At 47.0% G+C, this 20,447-nt stretch overlaps 1 protein-coding gene across 1 annotated transcript; it reads left to right on the forward strand.

Annotated features, from left to right (window-relative positions):
* The first annotated feature begins 550 nt into the window (after window positions 1-550).
* npc1l1 (NPC1-like 1) lies at window positions 551-16,507 on the forward strand. The gene is given in 20 exon segments (XM_007907450.2): window positions 551-731; window positions 2,307-3,835; window positions 4,306-4,406; window positions 4,700-4,872; window positions 6,644-6,772; window positions 7,066-7,099; window positions 7,102-7,247; window positions 7,907-8,021; window positions 8,842-8,969; window positions 9,244-9,381; window positions 9,776-9,865; window positions 10,482-10,672; window positions 11,001-11,128; window positions 11,454-11,583; window positions 11,937-11,992; window positions 12,625-12,775; window positions 13,294-13,525; window positions 13,737-13,850; window positions 14,474-14,636; window positions 15,243-16,507. Coding segments are annotated over 20 exon segments (4,008 nt in total). The 5' UTR covers window positions 551-680; the 3' UTR covers window positions 15,452-16,507.
* The last annotated feature ends 3,940 nt before the right edge of the window (window positions 16,508-20,447 follow it).

Below are 20,447 nucleotides of genomic sequence, written 5' to 3' on the forward strand. Positions count from 1 at the left end.
CTTCCTTTCACAGAGAGTTATGGTCAAATCTAGTACAGTATTATTTTTGTAGGCAAGTTCGTGATCAAGGTTCTACAAACAGCTAGGAGATGAATGACCAATTTATCTGGAGGATTGTTGGCACGGACACTGTGAGACACTCCCTTCTCTTTTCAATCAGGACTTTGGGGAATTTTTAACATCCGCCTGCCTCGGTTTGTCATTTCATTCAAAAGATGGCTCCTCTGACAGTGTGAGACTCCTTCTCCCTCAGTGCTGCACTGGAGTGCAAGTTCACATGATAAGCTCAAGTCTGTGAGCTGAATTCTGATTATAGCACTTGAGCTACAACCTCTGAACCAGGAGTGAGAGGGCTGGAAACCAAGCTGACATGATCAGTTTGAGTCGTTCAATACAGATAGAGATTTAGCTTAGACACACCTCCATAAGTTAATGATAACTCCGTCTCTAAGTGTCGGCACTATGTGATTGGTTTTGTCCCATCTGACTAATCTAAATGATAAGATATGTTATAAAACCACTGTGGGGATCATTAGCAAAATCTCTGAGATCGCATTCAGTGTCTCTGAAATGTGCTGGGGATTTACTCACTACACTACCTGCCCTTTCTGTAATGGTGTGACGGTATCCTGAGGTTTCAAATCCAAACACCTCAAAAGAGGCTGCAAACAAAGTTTAAAATGATGCTGAATGTGCCCACAATTTTACTGCTTGGTCTTTTCTTAGCTGACGTAAGTGACAATGATTCTTACATTTATTTTCAGTTGTGAAGCAATACACACGGTTTTTAACAATAATAATTAACCATGCATTTGATATAGCGCTTATAACCATGAAACGTCTCAAGCGGAGTAACTGTTTGTAAGCAAACTATGTTTACCAACTAACTGTGCACAGAAGCCATTTCATCAGCACAATGAGCGTTACTCAATCTACAACTGTACAAAGATACTGAAGAGGGAGAAGTTATTCACTGAACCGTAAGGAGTCGCGTTGTATTCAATAGGGCCACGTTAGTAACTGGTTAGTCAATAAGGCGAACATCTGCTACTGCTCACGGACAACAATAAAATCTCTCACAAATTAATATATTACTTTGCATTAATTACAGTACTTCCGTGTCTATCGCTGCAAAGCTATGATTCAGATCACACGTTTTACTTGGAGACCTGATAGAAAAGAATGTTTCTCCATTTAGGAAGTCATTCTGTGCTGCAGATTGAGTGCTATGTTGCAGCAGAGCTCCACCATTGCAATCGATTACGTTCACTCTCAGTTGGAGGTAAAATTGAGGGATCACCTTTCACCCAAATCAAACAGCTTCCTGGTGTTCTATTAGTTTCTGAGTTTCAACAATCGACATTATGATAATAATCCTTGCATTTGATATAGCATCTTATCAAAACGTTGAGATGTGTCAAAGTACTTCACAGAATGTACTGTAAAGTGAATTGACTGTATTTTGTGGGTGAAATGTGGCAGCCAATTGCGCACAGCAATGTCCCACAAACAGCCGTGGATTGAGTGACCTAATTTTTTTTGTAAAGATTATTACCCCATTAAATATAATAATCAAATATAATAATATCTCAAAGTATGAACATGATTTGACAGGGCTACTGGGCTTCTTTTAGTATCTAATGAAACTCAGTCACTGATAAGAAAATAAAACTGAAAGTGTGAACTTCAGAGAACTATGATTCCAGAAAGACCCTTGTCCTTGTGTAGGTTAATGGTGAGACAAAAGATATCAAGCCAACAAATACAGCAGTGAGTGGTGCAGTCACTAAAATAAATAAAGTGATTGATAGAGTAGCTACAGAGAAACTATTTCCTCTGATGGGTGGGGAAATCCAGAACAGGGAGGGGGCTTCATCTTAAAATTAGAGCCAGGCCGTTTAAGAGTGAAATCAGGAGGCAGTTTTTCACCCAAATGCTGATGGAAATCTGGAACTCTCCCTCCCCCTAAAAGGCTGTGATTTATGGCTGAATCCATTCACATTTTAAAGACTGAGGTGGATGGATATTTGTTAGGTCAGGGTATCAAGGGAGTTGAGGTACAGATCAGCCATGATCTTATAGCATGGTGGAATAGGCTCGAGGGGCTGAATGGCCTGCTCCTGATCCTATGTTGTTGTGCTCACTGCCAAAATATATAATAATCCTTGCATTTGATACAGCGCCTTATCATGTCATCAAGATGTCTCAAAGCGCTTCATGTGACACACTACTGTAAAGTGTTTGTGTATTCTTTGAAGGCTTTTTATAACCATAAGTGTTTATGTTCTAACCTTTCTGTTTAATAGGTGACCTCTGCTACCATTCATCAGAATGGATATTGTTCCTTTTATGAGGACTGCGGCAAAAATCCAGAGGTTTCCAATGGCTTGTTGCCAGCCAGAGTACCTTGCTTGTACAATGGACCTGCCAAACACTTGACCAACCTTCAACATCTGGCCAAGCTCAGGTCTGTCTGCCCAATGCTGTACACTGGGGACAATACCCAGGCTTGCTGCTCAATGAAACAGCTTGACTCAATAGAGAAGAGCCTGTCTCTGTCCAAACCAATCTTAAGTCGCTGTCCTTCTTGTGTTGACAACTTTATAAACCTCCACTGCCAGAACACCTGCAGCCCCAACCAGAGTACGTTCATCAATGTCAGCAGGACCATTAACTTGAATGTCAGTGGTGCCATGGAAGATGTGGTGCTGGAATTCCAGTGCTTCTACAGCAAGAGGTTTGCAGACGGATCGTACAAATCTTGTGAAAATGTAAGGATACCAGCCACAGGGGGCTTTGCCATTGGTGCCATGTGTGGCAAATTTGGTGCCACTCTCTGTAACTCCCAGCGCTGGTTAGATTTCCAAGGCGACACCGGCAATGGCCTGGCACCTTTGGACATTGACTTCATTCTCATCGATAACACATCGCAAGTTCCCGCTGAGATAGTTCCTCACGATGGAAAATTCTGGAAGTGCAACGAAGCCTCAAGCCCGACAGGGAAAGCCTGTTCCTGCCAGGATTGCATCGATTCCTGTCCCCAAATCGAGCCACCCAGCCTTCCACCTGGACCCTGGCGAATCGGGAAAGTGGACGCACTTTTTGTCATCTGTGCCTTGCTCTTCATTTTCGTGCTGGTTTGCATTTTGGCTCTTATGACTCACGCCAGCATCACCAGTAAAAAAGAGAAAGTCAAAATACCTGTGCTCAGTCCCGCTGACATTAAGTGTTCTGATAAACTAGGTCTGACCACACAGCAGTATCTGGGGAACATCTTCAGGGAATGGGGCACAATGATAGCTCTGTATCCCTGGACCGTGATACTGATTTCTCTGGTGATAGTCGTGATACTTTCTGCCGGGATGGTCAAAATCACACTTACTACTGACCCTGTCGAACTGTGGTCCTCTCCAGACAGTCGTGCTCGCAGGGAGAAGGATTTCCACGATACCAATTTCAGCCCCTTTTTCCGCACGAACCAAATGATTATAACCGTGCAGAACCGCCCCAGCTACCAGTACAAATCGGTGGTTTTTGGGGAAAAGACCTTCAACGGAATCCTTTCCAAAGACATCCTACTCGAGATTCTGGATTTGCAAACTAGGATCCAGAATATCCAGGTCTGGTCTGAGAAAGCTCAGAGGAACATCAGCATTGAGGATATCTGCTATTCTCCCATGAAACCCGATAATCCCAACAGAACCGATTGCACTGTTAATAGCTTGCTGCAGTACTTCCAGAATAACAGGACCAGATTCGAGGCCACCGCAAACCAGACCATTAATGGGGAGTCTGGCATTGTAGACTGGAAAGATCATTTCCTCTATTGTGTCAAGTAGGTATACAAAATACACAGTCACTACACTAAACCGTATATTCTGTGAAGCGCTTTGAGATGTCCCAATGACGTGATAAGGCGCTATATCAAATGCAAGGATTATTATTATTAGTAGTAAATTTAAATGGAGGGGGGAAAGAGTATAGAGAAAGAAACTACCTATTAACACTGAAAACATCTCAAAGAGCATCATTTTAAATACTTTAGACACATGTAATGATTGATTTATATTACTTTATTTGAGGGATTGTTGGCCAGGATACTGGGAGAGAGAACCTCCCTTCTCTTTGAATAGTGGCATGGGATCTTAAACGTTCACCTGAACAAGGAGACGAGACTTCAGTTTGACGTCTCATCCGAAGGGCGGCACCTTTGATAATGGAACACCCCCACTCCGCACCAGTACTGCATTGGAACATCATCTTAGGCTGTGTATTCCTAAACATTAAGGATGTGTTTGTTTCCAGCTCTCCTCTGTCTTTCAAAGACATCACTGAACTGGGCCTGAGCTGTATGGCAGATTACGGGGCGCCAGTTTTCCCCTTCCTGGCTGTTGGTGGATATGATGGTAAGTGATTCTAGGAACATAGGAACAGGAATAGGCCATTCAGCCCTGCGAGCCTGTTCCGTCTTTTTTTTATATAAGTCTTATTGCCCCCGGAAAGCGATTCACCATTCGACTAACAATCTGGTTCCTACTTACTGCTTGGTAAACAGAGGCGTGTGTGTTGAGTAAGGAAACTTGCCTAAAGTTTTGCTTTGACCGGGAATCGAACCTAGAACCTCTCGCTTGTGAGGTGAGCACGCTAACCACTATGCTAAGGGACTTCTTGCTTTAACTTGGTCTTTGCTGTCTGACAGGTGAAGAATACACAGAAGCAGAAGCCCTCATTGTGACTTTCTCATTAAATAATTATGCCAGAAGTGATCCCAAATTTGAATATGTTTTACTCTGGGAACAGGAATACCTAAAGATTGTGCAGGCGTATAAAAAGAACATGTCCCGCAGCTTTGACTTCGAGTTCATGGCAGAGGTAATGTGCATTGTGTTTCAAACAGAGTTTAATGTATCAGTAACAGTTTGTTTTCATTTTAAACCCCTTTAAGATAGTGAATGGATAATCCTTACATTTGATATTTGATAAGATGCCTTTCACATTTGGACGGCTCAAAGTCCTCCATTGTCAAGTGAGGTGTCAGGTTAGAATAAGTTCCAAGTCCTGACGTGGGGCTTGAAACCATAAACTTCTGACTCAGATGCGAGAGCTACCAACTGAGAAGAGGTTTAGTCCCACAGAAGTATTGTTCCCCCAATCCCATCACTTTCCTCCATTGCAGATCTGCCAAGCTTTCCGAAGGCTCCTTTCAGTTACCAGCAAGTGGTCATTGCCAGGTGGCAAAAAGCACCAGGCTCTGAATGTTAAACTAGCTAATATCAGTCCTAGGTTGGCAAAAGCTGTGGTTTAGCTCCACTAGCAATGCCCTGATAAGCAGTAACTCGCAATGATTGACATTGATATAAGAGTTCTTCCCTTCTGTAAGCAGAGGGGGAAGCACAGTTGAAGAGCAGGGTCTTGAGATGGGTCTTGAATTTGGCAAGCGTGGGGGTGAGGCGGAGGGACTGCGGGATGGAGTTCCAGAGGGTAGGGCAGAAGGCCCGCCTGCCAATAGTGGGGCGAGTGAGACGGGGGACGTGAAGCAGGCCAGAGCCCGCTGAGCAGATGGAGCGAGCAGGATGGTAGGGGGTTAGGAGGTCACAGAGGTACGTGGGAGCAAGACCATGGAGGGCTTTGAAGGTGAGGACCAGGATCTTGAACTGTATCCTCTGTGTGATGGGAAGCCAGTGGAGTTGGGCGAGGATGGGGGTGATAGGGTCGCGGAGCCTGGTGCGGGAGAGGACGTGGGCTGCAGAGTTCAGATCTGCAGCCTATGGAGAGAGGAGTTGGGGAGGCCAACAAGCAATGAGTTTGCTTAGTCAAGGCTCGATGTAATAAAAGAGTGTATGATGGTTTTGGCAGCCTGTGGTGTGAGGCAGTGGTGGCGCCGGGCGATGTTACGGAAATGGGGGAAAGCAGAGTGGGTCATGGCACAGATGTGGGGCAGAAAGGATAGTTGAGGGTCAAACAAGACGCCAAGTTTCCGGACTGGCTTAGCAAGGTGGAGTGTGCAACCATGGATGGTGATGCTGTCAGTGCCTGAGGTGAGAAGGCGCTGATGGGAGCCATTCAGGCGAGCCTCAGTCTTGTTGACATTCAACTGAAGAAAGTTAGCTCTCATCGAGGACTTGATGTCAAACAGACGTTTTGTCAGGACAGCAGTGGTCCTGGAGTCAAGGGTGGAGGCAGAGAGGTAGAGTTGGGTGTCATCCGCATACATGTGGAAGTTGACCCCATGTCTGTGGATGATGTCACCAAGAGGGAGCATTTAGATATTGAAGAGGAGGGGACCAAGGACAAAGCCCTGAGGAACACCGCACAAGACGGTGCGGGGACTGGAGGAGAAGCTGTTTGTGGAGATAAAGCAGAGGCGGTGTGAGAGGTACGATCTGAACCAGGCAAGGACAGAGCCGTGAAGGTTGAGGTGAGAGTAGAGGCAGTGGATGAGGATAGAGTGGTCGACGTTGTCGAAGGCATCGTCAACCACTCTATCCCCCACCCTAAGTACAAAAGGTTAATCACCCACCAAATACACAGTGACTACGCTTTCCAGTATGTTCTGTGAAATCCTTTGAGACATCTCAACGATGTGATAAGGCGCTGTATCAAATAATAATACATTATTATTGATGTATTTGTTTGCTTGTAGCGATCACTGGAAGATGAGATTAACAGAACCACAGCTGAAGACCTGCCTATATTTGCCATCAGTTACCTGGTGATATTCATCTACATCACCTTGGCTCTGGGAGACTATACAAGTTGGAAACGGATCTTGGTACGTAAATCCCAACTATTTCCTCTGGTGGGTGGGGTTAATCCAGGACAAGGGGCATCATCTTAAAATTAGAGCTAGGCCATGAAATCAGGAAGCACTTTTTCATCCAAAGGCTAGTGTAACTCTGGACTTCCAGAGGGTGGGGGAAGTTGAAGCTGCAAAGGGTGTGCACTGAGCTTTTTGTGTTCAGGATTCAGTCACAGACCAATGGCACGAGACTGTGAGCAGGTGGTGGGTATTGTCTGAAGGATGGTAAATGTAAACTACAACGTACCTTACATTTTTCATTACAGATCGATTCAAAGATTACCCTGGGCCTGGGTGGAATCTGGTGGTGATACTGGCTGTGGTGTCTGCTATGGGTTTCTATGCCTATCTGGGAGTTCCCTCCTCACTCATTATCTTGGAGGTGGTGCCCTTCCTGGTACTCGCTATTGGCGCTGATAACATTTTCATATTTGTGCTCGAATATCAGGTCAGTCATAGAGACTCTCTCTCTTGTGGGTTTGCAAAGACTTCACAACAGCCTCTACACTCAATAAGCCAGAGACGAACGATTTTATAATAATACTTGCATATGCTATAGCGCCTTAGCACGTCGTTGAGAAGCCTCAATGTGCTTCACAGGATACCCTGAAAAGTGGAGTGACTGTGTATTTTGTGGGTGGAACACGGCAGCCAGTTTGATTCCCAGGCGCGGCAAAACTTTAGGCAAAATTTCCTTACTCCACACCCTTGCCTCTGTTTATCCAGCAGTAAGTAGGAACCTGGTTGTTAGTCAGTTGCCCGATCGCTTTCCAAGGATAATAATTCCTCCCCCAAAAATTGGTCATTCAATCCACAACTGTTTGTGGGACACTGCTGTGCACAATTGGCTGCCGCATTCCTCAAAATACACAGTCATGTTACCATGCAATACTGTATATCTTGTGAAGCAACATCTCAACAACGTGATAAGGCGCGACATCAAATGCAAAGATTGTTGTTATTAATAATAAATGGCCATTTCGTCAGCAGTCACCAAGCAGTCAGCGTTCAGGCAGTTTTTACAGATTTAGTTGAGCAGAGCCTCAGTGAGCAAACCGGCTCCAAACACAACGTCCAACTTCTTCACAGTCTTTCTTTGTTTAACAGAGAGACGAGAGGAAAGAAGATGAAACGAGGGAAGAACAAATTGGTCGTGTGTTGGGGAACGTCGCCCCGAGCATGCTTCTCTGCAGCATCTCAGAATCCATCTGTTTCTTCCTTGGTATGCTTTATAATAATAATAATCCTTGCATTTGATATCACACCTTATCACGTTCATTGAGACGGCTCAAAGCGCTTCACAGAATATACTGTTGAAGTGTAGTGACTGTATATTTTGTAGGTGAAAAATGGCGGCCAATTGTGCACAGCAGTGTCCCCACAAACAGCCGTGGATTGATTGACCAAATTATTAAATGTTCACGATTCAGTGTTTTGACTGGGGAAGGGTGTCGGTGGCAGAATTTTTGCGCTCGATATCTTCCTGTGTTTCTCATGTGTGATATTTAATAATAGGGAAGAAAAACTCTTACGAACAGAAGTTTGGGGAAGATGCCAACAGTTTTAATGCTAGGGCTTAAAGGGTTAAATTACGAGGACAGGTTGCGTAAACTTGGTCTGTAGTCTGTGAGTCGAGAGGGCTGGGAGCCGACCTGATCGAGGTGTATAAAATGACAAAGGGATTTGATAGGACACTATTACCTCTGGTGAGGAATCCAGAACCAGGAGCTTCACCTTAAAGTTACAGCCGTTTAGGAGTGAACTCAGGAGGGAGGGTTTCACCCGAAGGCCAATGGGAATCTGGAGCTCTCTCTCCCTCCCTCACCCAAAAGGTTGGATCTAGTCACATTTCAAGACTGAGGAGAATATCTGTTAGGTCAGGGCATCCAGGGATATGAGGCAAAGGCTGGTAATTGGACTTGAGTTACACATCAGCCACAATCTTGTAGAATGACAGAACCGGCTTGAGGGGCTGAATGGCCTCCTCCTGTTCCTATGTTTTGCAATGCTAGGCTGACACACTGTGTACTGTGTTGCTGCAGGTGCTCTGACTAAGATGCCCGCTGTCCGCACGTTTGCCCTTTATGCTGGGCTGTCCGTACTTTTGGATTTCCTGCTCCAGATCTCAATGTTTGTGGCTTTGTTCTCCCTGGATACCCGCAGACAGGAGGTGAGAACCACAGGAATTTACAGCACAGAACAAGGTCATTCAGCCCATCATGTCTGTAATCCTTTAATCCCATTTACTTGCCCTTTCCCCCCACAACCCTGTAGCTGGTACTCCCATTCCCCTCTCCCACACCCCTCTATTCCCCTCTCCCATACCCCTCTATTCCCCTCTCCCACACCCCTTTATTCCCCTCTCCCACACCCCTTTATTCCCCTCTCGTACACCTCACTATTCCCCTCTCCTACACGTACTGACCTGACCATTCCAATTTCAGTCTAACAGGTTTGATATCTGCTGCTGCGTTCAATCAAAGAACAAAAAGAAAACAAAGAAAAGTGAGGGAATTCTGATGCGCTTTATGAGGAACATTTATGCTCCTTTCCTGCTGAACTCTGTGGTTCGAATCATTGTGGTAAGCAACAAAACAAAGCATTTTTTGAGAGGACCCGGGTTCGCTTCCCGGGCGCTGGAAAACCTTAGGCAGATTTCCTTACTCCACACACACGGCTCTGGTTACCTTGCAGTAAGTAGGAACCCGATTAGGCTGTTAGTCGATTGGCGGATCACTTTCCAGAGGGTAATAAACTCTCAAAAAAAATTTTGTCACTAAATCCACAAGTGTTTGTGGGACACTGTTGTGCGCAATTTGCTGCTGCGTTTTGCCAACAAAATACAGTCAGTCCACTTTATAGTATATCCTGTGAAGCACTTTAAGACATCTCAACGATGTGATTGGGCACTATGTCAAATGCAAATTATTATTATTATTATTACTGTGACAGTTGATCTCACTGATTTCCCACCAGATGGTTGTGTTCCTCTTCATGTTCTTTGCGGGATTGTACTTTCTCTTACACGTCAAAGTGGGGTTGGATCAGCAGCTCGCCCTGCCCAAGGTGAGCACCAGCTGCTCTCAATCCTTTCTGCCTCAACACCGATCTCTGACCTCACTTTCGGGCATCTTCCCCCCCCCCACCCCTCCGTTCTTCCAAAAACCCAGTTCAGCTCCCCCCCCCCCCCCCCCCCCCCCACCAAGCTCGTATTGTCAGACAGCGGAGCTGTGTAAAACACTTTCAGGTGTTTTGTAAATTGTATTTTCCTCATAGTTAGTTATATTGAGGGATACAGCATGGATCAGGCCATTCAGCCAAGTATCTGTCACCATGTTTATATTCCCCACTTCTCCCAGACCCCTGTTTCCCACTCTCACACCCCTCTATTCCTCTCTCCCACACTCCCTCTATTCCCCTCTGCCACACGCCTTTGTTCCGCTCTCCTACACCCCTCTCCTACACCCCCGTATTCCCCTCCCTCATGTATGCAGCACGTTTCTTTAAATACCATGAAGCTTTTTGATTCAACTGCACCTCCTATCATTGAGTTTCACATTGTTACCCCCGTCTCCCCGTGAAGGTTTTTCCCTATTAGATCGATGACCAGCAGCTTATATTTATGGCCTCCTGTGCGGTGGCTGCTGGTGTATGTTCTGTGCTTACTGTGCTCTCTTTTCAGGACTCCTACATGTTGAACTACTTTTCCTACCTCTACAAGTATTTTGAAGTGGGCACGCCTGTGTACTTTGTGACCACCGCAGGCTACAACTTCTCCTCTATCGCCGGGATGAACGGCGTCTGCTCCAGTGTGGGCTGTGACAACAACTCCCTGACACAAAAAATACAGTACGCCACCGACTTCCCCCAACAGTGAGTCTTTCCCGAGTTTACTAGACTTTTCCTGAATTTTCCACCTCAAGCATGATTTGTGGAATCCTGTAGCTTGGTGGTTAGAGCGCTCGCCTCACAAGCGAGAGAATCTGGGTTTGATTACCGGGCAGGGCAAAACCTTAAGCAAGTTTCCTTCCTCTACACACACGCCTCTCTTTACCGAGCAGTAAGCAGGAACACGGTTGTTAGTCGATTGGTAAACAGCCGGGTTCCAACTTAAATCAAAGAGCTAGCACAGGCACGATGTTCTGGGCTGTAGGTTTGTATGAAGGGTAACCATCACAATGACACACGCTGTCATCCTCAGGTCTTTCATGGCCATCTCAGCTTCTTCCTGGTTGGATGACTTTATAGACTGGCTGAACCCAAACTCCCGGTGTTGTCGGCTGCACGCCTTTGGCCCCAATAAAGGTGAATTCTGCCCAGCGACCAGTGGTAAGCATTTTCAGTTTCCTTCGCGGCGTCCTGAAGCAGTTAAAGCACTCGCTTCGTAAGCGAGAGGGTCTGAGTTTGATTCCCGGGCAGGGCAAAACCTTTGGCAAATTTCCTTACTCCACGCACATACCTGTTTACCTAACAGTGAATAGAAACCCGGTTGTTGGTCGATTCCCCTCTCCTACACCCCTCTGTTCCGCTATCCCACCTATAGTTACAATCCACCCCCTGGATTTGTAAGTGTGTCTACAGGAAGCTCGACTGAAAACCGGGTCACTGACTGACCGACTCGGCTTCTGCCAATTCTTCTCTTCCTTTGTCACAGATGCAATATCGTGCCTGATCAAGTGTATGCCACAGTCCACCACCGGCATCATCAGGCCCACTGCGGAGGATTTCGAGACCTACCTGCCCTATTACCTGGCGGATATTCCCACACTGCAGTGCCCCAAGGGGTAAGTAACCTGCCCGGCTGGGTGTCTGACACACGTGCAAACCCATCACCGATGTTCAAGAGTCTCCAAACCAAGATTTCCATACCTCCCACCTACACATGGAAATCCCAGAGATAGATTGTTGGAATGGAATGTGCTCTCTCTCTCTCCCTGGAGGGACACATCCTGTTTACCTAATTCCAGAGATTATTAGGCGCAGGTTGGCAAGAGCCGAGCCATAGCAGCAAAACAGAGCATTTAAACACGAGCCCATCTCTACCCTCCTGCGAAACGTGAACTCACCCCCTCTCAGCGGGTCTCCCCGTGACAGACAGTCTCACTCACTCCCTGCTGGGAACTGCTTTCCCTTTCAGTGGCCTGGCGGCTTACGCTGATGCCGTGAATAAAGACAGCAACGGGGTCATTGTTGGTGAGTTTTTGGTAAAGATTAATAATCGTATTTTCATACAGCGCTTGTCAGGTTGAAACGTCTCAAAGCGCCTCAAAGCGTTCACTGTGAAGTGCAGTGCCTGTGTGTTTTTGTAGATTTCTAACAAAAATGTTTATTTTCCTGTTGTGATTTTTTAATGGACGGGAAAGGATTCCAGTGCAGAATCCAGCACCTGCCAGTTCATGTTCAGCCCCTCCACATCCAGGGCACTGCTCAGACACAGTACAGAGCACAGCATATCCGCTAGATTAATAATAATAATAAACCTTGCATTTGATAGCGCTTTGTCACATCGCTGAGTGTCTCCAATCGCTTCACAGATTATACTCGTAACATGTAGTGACCAATTGCACACAGCAACGTCCCACAAACAGTCATGGATTGAGTGACCACATTTTGTTTGAGGGACTATTACCCTTCTGAAAGCGATTGCTAACTGACTAACAAGCAGGTTCCTACTTACTGCTAAATAAACAGGCGAGTATGAGTGAGGAGTAAGGAAAGGTTTCATGAAGGGACTATGATGTTCTTGGTGAATGTCGGTTGTATTTGCTCGAGTTGAGGAGGTGAATGAAACATGGAAACTTACCTTCTGGTGTTTGCTCGTCCAGCCTCCAGGTTCATGGCCTACCATTCGGTTCTGGTTGACAGTCAGGAGTACACGGCCTCACTGAAGGTGGTTCGAGAACTTGCTGCCAACATTACAGCGAGCATGAGGAAGGTCCCAGGCACCGACCCCAACTTTGAAGTCTTTCCCTACTCGTGAGTTTCAGCTCCGCACCATCTCACCTGCTCACAGCACCAACATGGCTATTCTGAACCCAGAAACCTCCGGTGTGTATGTACTAACATCCATTTGTCCTGTCTGCTGAGGTAATATTCAACACATTGTTGTCTTAAAACCACTTTCTTCATGTTAGAGCACAGTTAGTCTTGTGATGTCCTCTTGACACGAAAGGCGCTCCACAAATGTAATTTTGTTGTTGGTCAGAATCTGAGGTTAATAAATAATACAATCCAGAGTCCCTCAGACTCACTCTCTTCCTCACCTCAAACAAATCTGTCTCAAGACCTACCTCTTTATCCACGCCTTCAGTCATTTTGAAAATGTGAATGGATCCAGTCATAATCCACAGCCTTTTGGAGCAAAGAAGGCAAAGATTCCCACTCACTTTTGTGTTTGTGTGAAAAACTGCCTGATTTCACTCCTAAATGGCTCTAATTTTAAGAACAATCCCACAGCGTTATTTTTGTCATTCAAAATGGTTTCCACACGGCAGAATCACCTACGTGTTTTACGAGCAATACCTGACTGTGGTGAACGAGGGGCTGTTCAATATCTGTGTGTGCCTGATCCCCACCTTCCTGGTGTGCTGTTTATTGCTGGGGATGGACCTCCGGTCAGGCTTCCTCAACCTCGTGACCATCATCATGATCATCGTGGACACTGTGGGAGTGATGACCCTCTGGAGTATTGACTACAACGCTGTCTCTCTCATCAATCTGGTCACGGTAAGGATCCATCTTGCTTTCAAATTCACTGGTACAGTGAAGGCCAAAGAGTCCTGTGTGTGTGTGTGTGTGAGAATGGGTGGGTGTGTGAGTGTGTCAGTCAGCCCACAAATCTCACACCTGCTTCAAACACTGCCCCACAAACACTGTCCTGTGTTGTAGTCTCCACTCGCGCTGCTAACCTGTCACTTTTCCCTGTGTCCCGTGACAGGCTGTGGGCATCTCTGTGGAGTTTGTGTCTCACTTAACACGCTCGTTTGCTATCAGCACTGAGCCCACGCGAGTTGAACGGGCAAAGGACGCCACAGCCACCATGGGCAGCGCGGTGAGTAGCCTGCGTGCAAACGGCAAACAGGTACCGGGTGAACAGTTCAATGTCAAACATACACTATGGAATCCTAATCTTACAATCCGATCACTTATTGGTACAAGTGCTCTGGCCCTGTTGCTCACTAACCCTCCATCACTGCCCCTCACTGACACTCTACCTCGCAAGCGAGAGGATCTGGACTTGATTCACGGGCAGGACGAAGCCTTCGGCAAGTTTCCTTACTCCACGCACACGCCTGTTTCTCCAGCAGTAAGTAGGAACATGGTTCTTAGTCGATTGGCGGATTGCATTTCCGGGGGTAATAATCCCTTAAAAAAAAACTCAATCCATGACCTTTTGTGGGACGCTGCTGTGCGCAATTGGCTGCCCTGTTTCGCCCCAAAAATAGACTCACTGCACTTTACAGCGTACCTTGTGCAGCGCTTTGAGACGTCTGAACGACGTGATAAAGCGCTGTATCAAACGCAAGTATTATTTGTATGATCTCAGCCTCAACGAAAGCCTATCGTGTTAGATGTCACGATGAGGACAGGGTATGGCAGTGATGTACATCAGTGAGGACAGGCCGTGTACAAAGCCATTGTGTAAAGCCAGTGTGTCGGTCTGTGTGTTTCCAGGTGTTTGCAGGTGTGGCCATGACAAACCTCCCTGGAGTCATCGTGTTATATTTTGCCAAAGCTCAGCTCATCCAGATTTTCTTCTTCCGCCTGAACCTGGTTATCACACTCCTGGGCTTGGTTCATGGCCTCATCTTCCTGCCCGTTCTCCTCAGCTACTTTGGTGAGTCGCTGCTCTGCGTGAGGAACGCTGCATAACTTCAGGTTCTTCTTGTTGATCGCTGCCGGTCTCTGCACGTGGAGTTAGTTACCTGATCCTGACACCGGCATTAGAACCACCCACGTCACCCCCCCATCCCCACACAGAACACTTGTTCTTGGAAACAGAGAGCCCATTGGCTATTTTGTTTGGCCCACAAAACACTCGACTTTACAGTACATCCTGTGAAGCGCTTTGAGGCGTCTCACAAAGTGATACGGCGCTGTGACAGTGCCGTGGGAAGTCCTCCCAAATGGAAAGGTGCCGTACAAACGTAATTTTGTTGTTGTTTCAAATGCAAAGATTATTACCACTGTTATTATATTGCACCATCGGTGGTCAGGCCTTCAGCCCCTCCACCCCCACCCTTTGGAACTCCATCCCACAGTCCCTTCACCTCGACCTCTCCTTTGCCTCCTTTAAGTTCTATCTCAAGACCCTCCTCATTGACCGCGCCTTCGGTCACCCTCCTACCCTCTAGTTGTTTTTGGCACATCTTATTGTCTGAAACCTGTACGGCCTGAGTGTCAGCTCGAGTAATGCTCACAGCTGTTGTCTACTTCCTTCCAGGACCTGGTCTCAACAAAGCTGTGTTATTGCAGTTACAAAACGAGGCCGAAATGCAGGCGGAGAACCCTACAGTTAACGTGTACGCCACCATTGAATACGAGAGACCAGAACGGGAAGGGAACGACTATTCCAATGGCCTAAGGGGAGCAGATAATTTGGCCAAGTTAACAAAGGAGCGAAATACAGAAGCTGTCTTCACCTCATTCTAAACCAGGGACGGCTTTTATTCAATGCACTATTCAGTTCCCATAGCTCAGGAGGAGACACACTCCCACTATATCACAGACAGACAGACACCCACCCACTCACTCACGACACTTCCTTCGATCTTAAAACCACCCAGAACTCCAGCCTGGAAGCTGAGCAGCCCTGACAGTGTAGATATTTTTCCCCCCAATATTTGCACTTTTTAAGATGCACTGAAATGTAGCATTAAACCCAATTATGTTGTGTAAGAAATATGTTTAATCTCTCCCCAACCATCAACCCAACAGTACGCCACGACTCAACTCAGAAACTTCCCCAGAAACAGACCCTTTAAACGCCAGACAGTCATCACAGCAGCAGAACCCCATCTCTAACCTGACAGCCCGACTATGCTGAGGAGCAGAGAGCTCTGTGGGTGGGTGTGGTTCTGAGCAACAGCAAACACCAGCACTGCGGGGATCACACGCCAGTATTCCCTCAGCTGTCCGTCCTTGCTCAGTCAGGTTAGATGGCGTTAGTGTAAACTGCAGCCCCAATGCTCTCTCCTTCAATTCCTCTGCCTTTCTTCCCTTCCTTCCCCATCCTTAAATCACGCCTGAAGATCTTCCTCTTTGACCGTGCCCTACGGTCACCTCCCCGTGGCTCGGTGTCGTGCTCCGCCACTGCCAAGTGCTCTGAGGCGCCACCTCCATGTAAACGCAAATTGCTGAACCGTTCTTTAAACATTCCAAACTCCGGCTCACGACTGACTCACAAACACCGGCTAAACTATCCTTTTGAATCCACCCCCGAGTGACACACCTGTGAGGAAGTCAGGGTCTGGGTCTGACTGATATCTTTTATCACCAGAATTCACTCCCAGTATCACCCAAGTCATCGTCTTTCTAATTTACCCACTTCGGAAATCAGACAAAACGTCCCACACCACTAACTTCCCCTTATGTGACAAATACAAGGACTGTATGATTTTTGCTCTGTGCCACATGTACATGAAGATACACATGTTGCCTGACATGCGCGATTACCAATAAAGTTATGGATTTACAGTATTGACATTAGTCAAACCTTAGTATTTCACTTACTGATACCATTCTTATCTGCAGAGTTTGCTCAACCAGTTTAAAGCTTTTTTTTCCATCTGGGACATGATAGTCGGGGGCGAAACCTGGTTAGAGTTTGGGTGGGTTGTGCGTTACACGGTGCTGAAGTCAGACACCTTCCTTGACACAGGAAATGAGTCAAATCAAACGGATAAAAGGATCATTTTGCCCGGAGACCCAAATACTAAACCAAAGACCAAAAGATTAATTACGCACCTTCTGTAAGTACCTAACAGATCTCTGGCTTCTGTTTCTGTTTGGATGAAACTGAACGTTAGCCTCTGTGGCACAGAGATCAAATCTACATCAATGTAAATAGCCAGGAATTAATTTATAGTTAATCCCAATTACTGCAGTTACTGGAAGACATGAATGGCTCACTGGTGGGTGAGACGTGCATTGACTTTGTGGTGCAGTGTACAGTGACTGATCACCGCCCCCTCTCTTGCCCCACCTCCGCCACAAAAGAAATTCCTAGCAACTTCTAAAGCAAATTTGTTTTATATATTTACACATTTCAGTAAAAGGCAAGATTACAAGTGTAAACATTCATGGCATCGCAACAAATCCAGCAACTGTTATCAAAATACAATCTGTTAACTGAAAACGCCGATCTGATTACACAGAGCGTCGTTAGGTTAGAAACACGGCTGAAAATAATTTATCGCATCACATTTACAAAGAGCAAATACTTCAGAAAACTGAGAAGTGTTTAGTTGTGATGAATGTTTGATGGACCTCACCTGCGATTCCCCCCCTCTCCCCTTCTCCCGCTCTTGGCGTGAGGCACATTGGAGCAGATTTCACTCCCAGATGAAGAGCAAAGCATCCCCTGCTCCGTACAACAGCAACTGTGGTCTTAGTTGGTTAGACTCCATCGGTTACCCCAACACACACTCTGGGCTCCCCCCAAGCCTTGAATCTCGCCAACCTACGCCTAATACTCTCCAGAATTAGGTGAAACAGGATGCGTCCCTCCAGGGAGAGCGAGAGCGCATTCCACTGAACTATCGCTGTGATTCCCGTGTGTAGGCGGGATGCATGGAAATCTCAGTTGAGTTTGGAGGCTCTTAAGCAACGGTGATGGGTTTCTGTGCGTGTCAGACAAAATAAAACGTACAACGCAAATCCCTTAAGATTAAAACGGCAACTACTCAACCCAGCGCCAGTGTGCGCAGCCGTGTCCCACAGCAGCCAAACTTACACTATCACTTGATGTTGGTAGCCCCGGCCTTGTGCTCACATCAGCGCTGAGTTTCAGCTCCAAACTCAACTCTCACCGGAGCTGCTTTGTTGCCGGGACATTTCGCCCCAAAGACTCTATAAGAATAACAATCCTGGCATTTCATACGGCGCCTTATCACGTCCGCCAGACGTCTCAAAGCGCTCCACAGGATACACTGTAAAGTGAGTTGACTGTATATTTTGTGGACGAAACACGGCAGCCAATTGCGCACAGCAGTGTCCCACACAAAGAGTCGTGGATTGACAAAATTATTATTTTTTGAAAGGATTATTACCCCCGGAACAGCAACCCACCAATCGACTAACAACCGGGTTCCCACTTACTGCTAGTAAACAGAGGAGTGTGTGTGGAATAAGGAAACTTGCCGAAGGTTTCCTCCCGGGCGGGAATAGAACCCACATTCTCTGGTCTGAGAGGCGAGAGCTCTAACCACTGAGCTACTTCATATTCAGACAACCAGAGCGAGGGCTTGGCTGGGCCAGTGCCGACCTGACATGGCAGAACCTCAGCACGGATCCAGTCACTTGTCACCCGCCCACTAGTTAGTGAAAGGCACATGACTGGCTGCCACTTCCTCACACTGGTTTGGTTTAGGGGAAGTGACTGGTGCCAGCGATGCAGACAATACGACCTGATGTCTCACTCACTTCCACCTGACAGATGAGGATGACGGAGCCAGATTGCAGGGAAACTGGGTTATTTTTTTTTTAAAAAAAGGAAAATGCTTCAAATTTCTTCTGGGATAGACTGACTTGTCGCGTTTGTTGAGCTGTGCCAGACAGTGATATCAATGGCAGGCTGTGGGTTTAGCTGGTTAGACCCCAGCAGTTACCCCAACGCACACTCTGGGCTCCCCCAAACCTGGGCTCTAGCCAACCTGCGCCTAATACTCTCTAGAGTTAGGTGAGCAGGATGTGTCCTTCCAGGGAGAGAGAGAGAGAGAGGGAGTGAGGGAGGGAACGCATCCCATTCCAACTACGTATCTCTGGGCTTCCATGCGTAGGATGGGAGGCAAAGAATTCTCAGCTTGGTTTGGAGACTCTTAAGCAACGGTGATGGGCTTCCGTGTGTGTCCGACAAAGCCCAAATAAAACAAAAACGTGCCTGGAAGCTTCACTAGATCAGACTGGCTATCATACCAAAAGCGATTAGAAACTCACTACACTGACATCAGATACAGGCCTCCCCCTAAATAACAGATGTGCACTTTTACACTCGCCCCTGTGCACACTCACGCTCTCCCCCCTCCCCCCCAAAGCCCGTTCACACTTCCAAAACAGCTCAAATCCAAACGATGCCGAGAGAATTGAATGTGAGCTGCCGGAGTAAGGAAGAGACTGAGCCAAACCCTGCTTCAGTGACAAACTCCACACAGATCTCACCCAGTGATCGAGACACACTGTGTGGAGGTGAAATGCGCACAGAGTGTGATAGCACCGTCTCACACACACAGGCCAGGCTCTGAGTGAGACACACTGGGCCACCGTGGGAGGTTTCTAACCTGTTCTGCCTCCAGCCCCCTGATTAGCCACACACAGCCCCCAATGAGCAGCTACTTATAGCAATGTTACGCTGCCATTTATTTTGCACACACCTCACTGTAAAGTAGAAACAAAAGTTCAGTACAAACTGGGAGACACATCGAAGGAAGGGGGGGGGGAGGGGGTGAGATACTGGTCACAAGCCAGGCCAGACCCTCAGGTGCTAACTCATTCAGACGTTGAGCCGCAGAGAAGTGAGTGAGCCAGAAAAAGAGAGAGTGAGTGAGAGAGAGAGATAACACAAAGGCACGGATTATAACATTACTTTGAAGCTTTTAAGCTCAACAAAAAGTCACAGCAACTCAAGACCGTTTGAGTGAGTGAGTGAGTGAGTGAGAGTGTGGGAGAGTGAGCGAGTGGGAGAGTGAGCGAGTAGCAAGCAGAGAAGAGGAATAAATAACTGGGAACGGGGGGGGGGGGGGGGGGGGCATGGTTCAGGCTGGGCTCACTCCATGGGGAGAGCGAAGGATCAGGTCACCTGGTGCCTTCATGTCTCAACGCTGTCCCAGAGATAGGAGACCTGCTCCTGTGTGAACACATCACCACCTGCTATGGCTGTCAATGGTGTCCACTGTAACCCACTGAGCTCATGGCTGGGCCTGGGATCAGGTTGTCAGCAGGGAGGGGAGAGGGAGGGAGGGAGAGAGAGAGGGGGGGGGAGAGAGAGAGAGAAAGAGGGCGAGAGAGAGAGAAAGAGGAGAAAGGGAGAGGGTGGGGAGAGGTGGAGAAGGGAGAGAGGGAGGGAGAGGGGAAGAAGGGGGAGACCAGAGGAAAATTGGAATCAACGAGTTAAGCTGCAAAAATAAGACATTAGAGAGAGCAGCGAATTATAGAGTAAATAGTGGAATGTTTTCCCGAGAATCGTTTCTCAGGGACTGATCGGGAGGTGCCTCACTGAGGCTCGAGAATTAAGTAAATAAAAACTGAGCAAAATACTGTTGTCAGCGATAACTGTGACATAACAGGCAACTAACACAATGGAAATAATAGACGGTGAGTCCCAGAAAGGAAGTAGTGTTAACAAACGGTAGAGATTAATGGTGAGAGAGGAGAGCTCCTGATAGACACCTCACACAGAGGGAAGCCAATAGTAAACTGCGGAGTGGTCAGT

The sequence above is a fragment of the Callorhinchus milii genome, unplaced genomic scaffold, assembly GCF_018977255.1.
Source record: "Callorhinchus milii isolate IMCB2004 unplaced genomic scaffold, IMCB_Cmil_1.0 Scaffold28, whole genome shotgun sequence".
NCBI lineage: Eukaryota > Metazoa > Chordata > Chondrichthyes > Chimaeriformes > Callorhinchidae > Callorhinchus > Callorhinchus milii.